This window comes from Equus asinus, chromosome 15, assembly GCF_041296235.1.
Source record: "Equus asinus isolate D_3611 breed Donkey chromosome 15, EquAss-T2T_v2, whole genome shotgun sequence".
NCBI lineage: Eukaryota > Metazoa > Chordata > Mammalia > Perissodactyla > Equidae > Equus > Equus asinus.
In genome coordinates, this window is record NC_091804.1 from 4,153,313 (window position 1) to 4,165,422 (window position 12,110).

Sequence of the window (12,110 nt, forward strand, 5' to 3'; positions counted from 1 at the left end):
TATCATTTAAGACACAACTTTCTCCTTGAGGCATTTTCCTCAACTTCCATTTTATAGAACAGTCACTACAAAGAAACAGAAGCAAAATTCTCCAGTATATTTTAACGTTAGAAGGTTTGGGGCCATTAGAGATGTTAGGAAGAATTACAACAAAACTTTAAATTTGCTAAAGCACTGACTAGCTAGTATTAGCTGTAACCGTATCAGCAGAGAAATTTCACTTCCTACGTCTTAGGGAAAAAAGCCTGAAGTTGTGCTCATTGAGTAATGCATTCTTACAGCTATTCAGGCCTGAATCCATCCTCTCGACCCCCTACTCTCCTCCCTTCACTTGGAGCTTGCCTTTTTCTTTTTTTTTTAAACACCAGAGATGATTATTTTTGTGTGATGACTCAAAGAACAGCTCTCTGAAGAACTCTAGAGAGGCCAATGCTGTTCTTCACAGCAGTGAAACCAAAGCTCTAATAACATAATTTGCTGTAAGTGAACCAAAATAAAATAAAAAATAAATCTGTATCTTAGAAACAATATGCATATATTCAGGGCTTTTAATTATTTTTCAGGTTTCTTACTAATACAAATACATTTTAGCAAGAGTGCTTCATCTGTTTGGCAAGAACAGGTCTGTGCACAGAGACAGGAATGGTCTCTTCTGGTCTCTGCAGGAGTGAGGGGTTGGGGTTTGTGCTGTGACCAAGGAGGCTCATCAAAACTGGGCCATTGACGCAAAACACACGCCAAAAACGCAACTCACATACGGTATTAACTGTGATCAAGTTTTCTTTTCAGTTTTACAATGATAAAACTCACTCAACTGAGTTTCAGAAAATCTGCTGGTATGGATAATACACATTATAAATTTTATATTACTTTATGTTTTAAAAATAGGTTAGGAACACAGCTACAGTTTAAAAACACAAAGTTCTCCTTTTTGTTTGAAATGATTATTTAAGATGTTTTTGACAAAGATAATTTTTATAAAAATAATTACAATTAAGCAGAAAAAACAAAATAAGAAAGGCATGTTCTACCCTGTTTTGCTTTTTACAGGCAGAAAGGTCTTTTATTTCCCACAAGTTTATCATATTTCTATACTAATTATATTAATTTGCAAATACTTACAAACCGAAATTTTCTTTGGAAAATACATTTTACATCTGGAATGGAAGGTCGAGGTTGACACATTTTAACTGTTTAAAATTAGCAGCTAATGACTGGGACAACTTACTGAAGCATTAGCATCGCGGACGGCAACAAAGACGTTTCTGAATTACTGTTTTGGAAAACAGCTGGTAATGTCAAGTTACTTCTATCAATTTGGATATTTTTAACTTACACATATGGCAAATCAGAGTTTTTAAAGAAGTGGCACGACTGAGCTTAACACTCAGAAGTTAAAACTAAATGGCTGCCTTGGATTTGGTTAAAACTAAATGGCTGCCTTGGATTTGGCCAGAAAAGAGAAGACATGTCCACTGGCAAGAAGAATACACACAGTGGGGCAGAATGCAGTAATGAAGAGAACTCCAATGCTGGACATCTCCGCTTAATATCAGCACTACTAACACCAGGCGGTCTGTGTGTGGGAGACAAGGAGGGTGTGTTCCTGTTGTATTTTTAAACGAAATAAATACACGGACTGTAAATACCTCAAAGTAGAAAATAATTCAAGAAACAGTGTAGTTTAGGAAAAAAGGTACATTCAAAATGTTCTTTTCTAACAGGGTTCTCAACCAAACCCTCAAAGTAGTGTTGTGGAAAAGAATTGAACTAAGGATCAGTAAAGCCTGGTTCTGATAAGAATTCTACTACTTACGAGCTGTGACATCTCAGCAAAGCCAAAGTGACTGAGTTTATATTTTCTCCTCTATGTCTTCTAAGGTCAGAATGGTCAGACTGACAGGTGCTATAGAAATGATGATATACTGTATCTGCTATAGGCGAATGGAGAAGTTTAGGGTAGAAAATTCAAACTTTGTTTTCTTTATGAATAAATGGTATATTTCTTAAATGACCACAATTTAAGACATAAGAGAGAATTCTATTATGCTCATATTTAACTTTTGCTTTAAGGCATGATTTTAAGTTTCTCACCAAAACTAAACCAAAAATGTCCCCCGAAAACCTGTCCTTAATCTGTTGGGTTCACAAAGCCAGTCAGGACAATACTGGTACTTGGCTAGGGCAGAAGAACAAAAAAATGATGGATATCAGGACAATGGTGATGATCTTAGTAGCTAACTTTTACTGTGTACAGGGAAAGAAAGCTGCTGGGACTGAAGAAAGAATGCCTCAGAAGTGGAATCCTCCCTTTGAAGTCCGTATGGCTTTACTGTAATACTATGCTCAAAGTACTCTGATGAGTTCTGTTAGAGTGAAAAGTTTCGTAGTGAAGACATGAGAGAGACCTTAGGTAAGCTACTGGATCTGTATGCCTCAGTTTCCTCATCTGTAAAAACATCATCATCAACTTCAAAGGGTTGCTAGGAGGAATAAACAAAGTCTATTTCTAAAAGCACGTTAGCACAGTGCTAACACTTCATAAGCAGATGATAAATATTAGTGATTATTAATAATATGGGGAAGAAGAAAGTAACAAAGTTGGGAAACCAAGTCTTAAACTCAACAAATCTAATGCAGAAAGACAATTATTTAAAATGAGATAGTTCTCATGATAATATGTAATTTAGAAAAAATTTACCCCTTACTCATTTGTCTGAAAATGATGCTACTCTAAGGATGTTGACGTAGTACATACATTGTGCTCTGAGCACTTATACTGAAAACAAAACATAAATATAAGCATGAGTAGTCATCTTAAATTTAAAATGTAGTTTGCACTAAGTAGTTGACTATTAATAAACAATTGTTCTTGAAGAAAATAATGAAGTTTTGGAGTCTCTACAGAAAGAGTTTTCTTAAAAGGGGAACAGCATTTATAACCCTGTTCATAATAACACGATGCGTTTTAGATGTGAAGAGATCAGACTGCTAAATCAGTAGAAGAAAGGGGAACAAAACAGAGTGAACTGGGAAGGCAAAGAAGGAAGCCTTACTATGATGGGGCTTAATTTGTTTTAGCATTTACTGATGCTGACAAAACCAGCATGAAATGATAGATTTTAAAGCTGCCCTTTAAAAAATTATTCTACAGATGTTAATAGAATTATTCATAACATGCCTAGCTGTCTTGTCATGTAGAAACCACCTGACTTAGGAGCACACAACTCATCAATGAAAGAACACATGTCAAACATCCCTTGTTATTAAACCATGTCACATTCTTCCTAGTCCGTGGTACTTATTAGACTGCAGATCCCATAATCCTCTTCTGAGTCCCTTCTGCGTTTAATTCAGTTCAGTCTTAAGTAGTTAAAGAAACTGTTTTCAGTGGCAACTAATAACTACTGACCTACAGTGACACTGCCCTACAATAGGCTTGTCAGCCCTGAAAAAGTTGTACCAAAGAAGCTGATTAGGACTTCAAGAGGTTTGTAGCCAGAATCAATGGTTGGTCTGTACTAATGCTGCACTGCCGGCACAGCAGTGATAAAAGTGGAACACCATTAGTTATGCCTCATTAAGCTGCACAACCCTTCCAAAAAGAAATTTGTTTAGCCTGACCAAAACCTAATACAATTTTAAGCTCTCTGTGTTGCATTTTTCAGCTCAAAAGCTTCAGTAAAATACAGGCCAAGAACCAAGAAAAGTAGAAAAGTATATAAACATGAGTCTTTTACTTCAATGTGTTAACTATCTATTTTCCTAGAGGACAGGCACAAAACAAACCATTTAGAGGCAAGAAAGTATATTTCAAACCATGGAGAAAGCCCAAACCTCAAAATGTTGATGGGGAAAAGATTTAAGTCATCTTTGCTTTAATGTTACCTGTCAAATCTCTGCTGCTGGAAAAGGGGAGGAGGCCCTCGCCAGGAATCCTGGGGCCTCATGTCTGGAAAATAAATAGGGAAGGGTTAAACGGAAGATTTTTTAAAGTAATCACATATTAAGCTACCTACATATTTTATAATTAAAAATTCTTGAAAACAAATCTGAGATAGAATTTAAACCAAATAAACTAGCATAATTACACACACTGAAAATGTAAAAAGATACGAAACCAACAGGGTGGGTAAATTTTTTGGGTTTTTTATTATTTTTCCTTTGATAACGAAACAGTTTTAGAAACCTTGGTCATTAAACTTACACATTTCTCTCACTCACTATATATGTGTGCATGTGTACGTAAAGATATATATTCTTTTCACATTTGTATTTTAAATGCTGTACAAAAGGAAGGGATTTAGGGTTTTTCCATGAACACAAACTGAACTAATAATAACTTTAATAAAAATTCTGAAATTTCCCCCGTAAACATGCAAACTGGAAAGGAATCCTGACTTACCCAGCTATTATAACATAAAGTAGAGAGTACACAATCTCTCCAACACAGGCCAGGAAGACATGGAAATGAAGGAACCACCACTTTTCTATTGTTTTCCACCAGTCAAAATTCTTCCCCTAATACAAAGCTGAACTAGCAACATCTAATAAGAAACAAAAGGCTGCTGCTCCTCCACATAAACGGGATGAAAGGAACACCCTACAACACAGGTCAGCCAGGGTGCTCAGTAGCTCAGCAGGTCACTATGAACTAACCATCACTCCGGTCTCCAGTCTTACAGTCACCTTGGCCACCCTTCAGCAGGGTCTGCATGTGACCTAATTAAAACAGCTAGTTCCAGGAGTTGTCTAATGAGTTTACTGTGTGAGGACAGTAACCTCCTCCAGACTCCGGAGACCCAAGGACAACAAGGCTTACCATAATGTATTCAGGCTCACATTTTAATGGAAACACAAACTAGAAACATGCTTTTCAAAATTACTTTCTTAAAGGAAAGAAGAAATGAAAGCTTATCTCTGGTTAGGAACCAAAAAAATGCAATCCAGCTTGACTTAAAAGAAAGAAAAGTAGAACTGTGCTTTAAAAATCCTGTACGCAGGAAAATATGGAACAAGTAAAGTATCTGGCTGCTTACAATGATTCCAGCATCAAACTGGCTACTTCTGCTCCAGGCTTCCTCCCACCTCAACACGGCTGACAACGGCAGACTGAAGAAAGTTTCCAAAAGGGACAAGCTACCCTCTAGGGGAGCAGCTGTGAGGAGTGGCGATAGCTCACTGCCCCTGAGTCCATGGTTAGCACCAGGGGTTTCCAGCAGCCAGACCCACAAGATGCTTCTCTCGGAAAGGAACAAGGAAGCCTTCACTACCACTACTTTCACACAGAATCTCATTTTGCATTTAAAGAAGGGTGGCACCTCTAGACAATCTGAACTAAGTGCCTTTTTTCTCTCTTAAACTTAACTAGTAGTAGTCAAACTGAGGAACAATGCTGAGGAGGTTTCACCGTGGTCATTAGATATTCAAAACCTAAATGCAAACTCAGGAAGCTAAGTGCCGCACAATCCACAGAAAAGAGGGCAAGAAGGATCCCTAGTGTAGGCCGAGACTAACTTCTGAATCACTACTACACACTACTCACTATCAGAAAAGCATAATCAGAAGAGGTAAACCCAGAAACTCTTACAAAAACAGCAATCAGTTCATCTGTGTGGTTAGTTTCTATGGAAAAATGTTTAAGATATACTTATCTCAACACATAAAAGATTTTCAATGATCACATTTATGAGAAGGCACTCTACTGAAAGTAAAATCAACATTTGGGCCACTTTTTCTGATCATTACTTTGTTAAACTTGAAGTCCACTGGTCTATTCAGATATTATATAAAAATTAGTTTACTGAGAACTGGTTAAAATGTTCCCAAAGTGTTTTATTTTAGTGTCTCACATACACAAAATTAGCTAATATAACAAAAGTCAAAAGAAATACAGTGAATTTCATTTGGACCCCTGTCTAGTTCTGTACTTTACATGTCCCAGAATCACTGTGGTTATCCTGGAAACACGTCCCTTTTTACCATTAAAACTGAATTCCGTGAATCTGGTTCCACAGTATCTCTTTATATATGCTATCATCACAGACTACATACTCTCCATCGTACTTACAGAGGCTTCCACATAGGATCCCTAATAATTTAAAATTGAATGAAGAAAATAAAAAGACACATCTACAATAAGAAAAGTCTTCAAGGGGCCGGCCCCATGGCTGAGCGGTTAAGTTCATGCGCTCCACTTCGGCAGTCCTGGGTTTTGCCAGTTCGAATCCTGGGTGCAGACATGGCACCGCTCATCAAGCAATGCTGAGTCAGCATCCCACATACCACAACTAGAAGGACTCACAACTAAAAAAAATATATACAACTATGTACCGGGGAGCTTTGGGGAGAAAAACGAAAAATAAAATCTTTAAAAAAAAAAAAGAAAAGTCTTCAGAAATGCTTATCCTAATATTTTATGAAAAATAAAGGCAGAAAAAAAACCTTGTATATTTTCTCCTAGAAACAGTACAAGGGGAGTTTGAAAAGTCATCACCATCAGGAATACATACTCACTAGATTCAAATATACTGCATGTTAGATTAAGCACATCAATATTTCTAAGCAGAATTAACGTAAAGTTCACTAAGCATAAATGCTTTTTGTGGAGGGGGAACCCTTCTCCATAGTCTTGCCAATACACCCATTAAGAACCCAGAAAAAGGAAAAAGTCCTATTCCATCACTTTCAGTACATCAGGTGCTTCCTGCTCTATTTTGCTTTTACTATTTCTTACCTCCAGAGCAATTTTTTTTCACATAAATCAATGCCAGCACATGCAAAATCTAGAGTTTTTTGTTAAAACCTAAGCAAATTTTCTAAGACATAAAAGTTGTCACACAATTATTAAAACATCTCTTGCTTTCAATACAAAAAACAAAAATAAGAAGGCTCAAGAAAAAAACTTCAAGGCTACTTTCAAACAAACCTCTTCATGTGGCTCTGAACAATATATATAAGCCCTTAAGTATTCATAAAACAGAAATATTTCCTGACTGATAAGTAATGAAGTAGAAGGTAAAACAAACTTATCATTCATTTGTATGGCTCTAACAGAAGATCCATTTGAGAGGGAGAAAAAAAATCCCGAGATAGTGAATTGCACTTCAGAAAGGTACAGGCGAGAGGAGGGAAAATGACAGTTAATTTTTTCCTTGGGTCTTTAAAAACTCATCCCTTTCCTAGAGCTCTAAGGCCACATAAACCAAGGCTTCACCAACAGCTCCTCAAGTGACAATTTACCTAATCAGCACGGCAATCACAGAAAAGAGTCCATGTTTACTGATTGCACTAATCAAAAATCTCTTTTCAAATGCAGCTGATTGACAAGTTTACCAACTAAAATGAAGAGAAGTGACCTATGAGGTTCTCTGGGCTGCAGACACGAAATGCTTTATTGACACTGAGTACTCAGGGCTGCACTGACTCCAACAAGTTATCAGTACCCAAACAATGACTCATCAGCCAAAAGCTGACACATCGAAGACCAACAGTAAGAAACACCTAGGAGACGATTGACAGAGAGTTGGCAGTTTGACCAAATGGCCCTTCTAGAGTGTAATTTTGTACCACATGAAGAAAATAAGTATAATCTTAAAATTTTTTTTAAAGATTAAACAGTTAGATCTCAATTTTACTAAAACAAACATTTCTGACCAAATTTTTAAGTTCAAAATTCTACAAAAAGGAAAGGTGATCTTTTTATCATTTAATACTTTCACGGCACTTACTAATGTGCTAGGCACTGTTTCACTTAACTTAAACTCACTTATTGTGGATATTCTGTGAGATGGGTACTCTGTACCGTTTTAGAAATGAGGAAATGGGAGTACTGACAAAAACCTGCCCGAGGTCACAGGCTATTAAGGGGCAGAGTGAAAGCCAGGGGCTCTGTTCTCTTAACTACCCTCCATTACGCTCTGCTACTCCAAGTTTCGCGTGCACTTGTGCTGTTGGTTGCGATGACTCTTCATGCTATTTTATTTCAGGAGGACCAGAGGAAAACCACCTCCTCAGTCAGGAAGCTCAGAAGCTTAGGGTTTCAAGAAGGCAGCATTAGGGATAAAAAAACTACCTTCAACATTTCCAAAGTTTATAATTAACATTATTCCACAGATCTAATTAAGACCAGAAGGCAAAATAAACATACTTAAACACATGCACTTTGGTATTAAGCATCCTGACAAACATGGATTCATGGGGAAAACAAGGTCTTGGTTAAAACATCTGAAATGACTGCCCTTTCTAAAATGGTAATACTACCCTACAAGATTTAGTATTCCAATGAAATACTGCTCAGCCATAAAAAAAGATGAAATTTTGCCATTTGCAAAGACAGAGATGGACCTTGAGGGTATTATGCTAAGCTAAATAAGTCAGATGGAGAACACCATGTGATTTCACTCATGTGGAAAATTTAAAAACAACAAATAAACACATAGATGCAGAGAACAGATTGGTAGTTAACAGAGGGGGAAAAAGGAGTGAGGGGAGGGAAAAAGGTAAAGGGGTATATTTGTATAGTGATGGATGAAAACTAGACTTTTGGTGGTAAGCATTATGTAGTCTATACAGAAGTCAAAATATACTAAGGATACACCCAAAATTTATATGTTATAAAGCAATGTTACCTCAATAAAAATAAACAAATGAATAAAATCTCAAAATAAAGGATTTAGGATTCAAAAGAAAATATAAATATAAGGGATCAGGTAAAAATTAGAACAGGATATAGATAGATATGGACGGATGGAGACTCTGATTGACAGATAGGCAGGGATTAGTTCTAGCTGCATAAATATGAAATCTAAAGGTCACAAGAGAACACAAAATAAATATCCCAGAAAAGTCTTAACAATAGTAAACTAAAAGAAAACAAGAACCAAATCTTATGTTGAACTATGGGTAAAGAGTATTGGGGAAAACACCACAGAATGTGGGATTTCTTTTCTTGATAGTTAGCAGCATTTGTCTGGGCTTATCGTACAACTGTGACCAATCTACTATCCCGCAGTGACCATTCTAGATTAGGCCAATTATTTATCCAACACATCTCGTTGCTATCAGGGAATCATTTGTGAAATGACTTCAAGGAAGTCCAACCTCACAACCCCAAGCTTTTCTAGATTCTCTCATAACCAAGGGCAATGAAAATTCATTCACCTATCTAATTCTTCTTGAACTTTTACATTTCTGGTTTATATGCAGATGATTCCCAATTTTCTCTCTCCAACCCTTTCTTGAGCAAGTATCAGACCCATATTACTAGCTACCAGTAGATGACTTCAATGTCTTCAGGCACTTCAACCTCCATAAAAACCAGACTCATCATATTCTTCCATATTCCTTCATCCTCCTGGGTTTCCAAATTCTGTCAAAGGCCTCATTATAACCCAGGTGCCCACAGTGCACACATGAACCTCATCTTGAATGTTCTCTCCCTCCCTAAGCATATTCAATTATCCAGCCCTTCAGTTCTTCCTCTCCTACCTCCTCCACTTTGAATTCACTGTCATAGATCAGTTCAGACCTTCATCATCTCTAAGCAGAACCACCACCAAGTCTTTTCTACAACCAACAGAGTTGTGAATCTAGAAAGGAGATCTAACTGTGCACTCTACAGCTTGAAAGAGCTTAAAACGTTCTCACATATAAAGAGAAAGACTCACAAATTAAGAAATCAGCAAGGGGCAAGAACAAGCAATTTATGAAAGAAAAAATGATTAGTAAAAATATGATCAAAGCAATTTAAAAAGTCCTATCTTAAAACAAAGATACATTATTCCTTGCTTATCAAATTAGCAAGAACTTTTAAAAAATGGTAGCACCTGGTATTGGTGGGAATTGGGATATTAGAAATTCTCATCTGCTGCTACAGGAAGTGTATACTCTGATCTGGTGTAAGTACTGGTATACTCTTATCTGGAGGTTAATGTGGTGATAGCAACCAAAAGTCTAGAAATTCAGCATACCTTTTCACCCAGCAATACCATTTGTAGAAATTTAGCCTACAGTTAAGAAAGAAATCTAGCAGTATACTTCTAAATAATCCATGAGTATATAATAAATCAAAATAGAAATCAGAAAATATTATGAACTGAAGGATAATGAATATATGACACAAAACAAAATGACTATATGAAATAAAGCTGAAGTGACAGAGGGAAATTTTTACAGCACTCAGATGCATATATTAGGTAAGAAAGGCTACAAATATATTACCTAAGTCTCCATCTCAAAAAATTAGAAAAAGAATAGCAATTTAATCCCAAAGAAACTACAAGGGAATAATTAAGACAAAAGCAGAAATCAATTAAACAGAAAACAAACATGATGGGGGGGAGGGAATCAACAAAGCTAAAAGTTAGTTCAATGAAAAAGAAAAAAAAACAAAAAACGTAACCAATAAAATTAAATAAGCCCTAGCAACACTAATAAAAAAAAAAACAGAAAAAAAAAAAGCGATAATACACATTACCAATACCAGGAATTAATTTTAAAACCCTAGAGTCATTAAAAAGATATTAAGAGCACATCATGAACAACTTCTGGAAATAAACTTGAAATTTTAGAATAAATGGACACATTTCTACAAAAAAAGAGAGCTTACTCAAACCAACACAAGAAGTAACAAAAAAAATTGGAACAGATATCTACTTAAGAATTTGAATCTATAATTAAAAACCTCGTGAAGAAATTGCTAGGCCCAAATGGCTTCACCACCGAATTCTTCTAAGGATTAAGACACGACGACAATCTTACAGTAAACCCTTACAGAGAACAGAAATGTAGGAAACACTTTCTAATTTGTCTTATGAAGCCAGAATACGTGAAGAAAGGAAAGTTCTAAGTTAACCTCTCTTGTACACAGATGAAAAACATACCCCACGATATACTGACAAGTGGAAGGTAGTGATACATACAAAAGAACAGTATATCACACCCAATTAGGCTTATGTCAGTAACGCCAGGTTAGTTTAACAGTTGAAAATCAATCCATGTAATTCACCACATAACAGATTAAAAAAAAAAAACACGTTACCATCTCAACAGATGAAGGAAAAGCATGTGATATAATTCAATACCCACCAGAAACAAGGAATAGAAAGAAACTTTCTCAATCTAAAATAGGCTATCTATAAAGAAAAAAAAACTATAGCAAACACCATATTTAACGGCGAAATATTACAAGTTTTCCCCTAAGACTGGGAATGAAACAAGGATGTCCACCATCACCACTTTTAATGAATTATACTAGAGGTCCTAGCCAGTTTAATAAAACAAAAAGACCAAAAGGCATTAAGATTAAAAAAGGAATAAACAAAACTGTCACTTGCAGATGACACGACTGTATAGGCAAGAAATCCAAAACAACATCCAAATTTCCAGAATAAATGAATTTAGTAAAGTTGTTGGATAAAAAGTCAATATTGAAAAATCAACTCTATTGCTATATACAAGCAAACAATTGGAAAATGACATTTAAAAGATAATATTACTTGCAAAAACGTCAACACATATCAAATATCTAGGAACACTTCTTTTTATCCTCAATTTTTTGTTACAGAAAAGCTACAAGAAGAGAATAAATTTCCACATGCCCTTTACCACATTCCCCAAATGTTGGCATAAACCTCTGTTCATCACATGACACCAAGTAAAGTGAAAAGGCTATGACAAAGTGGAAAAAGATATTTCCAATACAAAAAAATCTCATAACCACAATATAAAAGAACTCCTACAAAGCAAAAAGAAAAAGATAGACAATCCAATAGAAACATGGACAAAAAACTCAAACAGGCACATGACAAAAAAAAGATATCCAAGTGGTCAATAAACATGAAAAAATGCTCAACTAAGTCATCGAGAAGATGCCATTTAAAACATTGGTGAGATACCACTACCCATCTAGTAGAATGGCACTTGAATTAACAAATATTAGCATCTTACCACACTGCCCCCTACCCTGCCAGGCTGCCATTGTTTGGTTGGGTGGCTGCCATTGTTTGGTTGGGTAGCTACCAGACAACCAGGAATGGAGAAGCAAAGGCTTCATGAAGAAAGTGGTTTTGAGAACTTGGCACATGCCTTAGACTTTCTTGATAAACAGG

At 36.0% G+C, this 12,110-nt stretch overlaps 1 protein-coding gene across 2 annotated transcripts in view; it reads right to left on the reverse strand.

Moving 5' to 3' along the window:
- Nucleotides 1-12,110, reverse strand: part of XRN2 (5'-3' exoribonuclease 2) — a 74,080-nt gene that overhangs the window by 4,207 nt on the left and 57,763 nt on the right. For both annotated transcript variants that reach the window (XR_011494524.1, XM_014855695.3), the window contains exon 28: nt 3,889-3,952. Coding sequence is in view for 1 of the 2 variants with exons in the window: in XM_014855695.3 (XP_014711181.1) it covers nt 3,889-3,952 (64 nt within the window). In the remaining variant the exon portion in view is untranslated. The remainder of the gene's footprint in view (nt 1-3,888; nt 3,953-12,110) is intronic.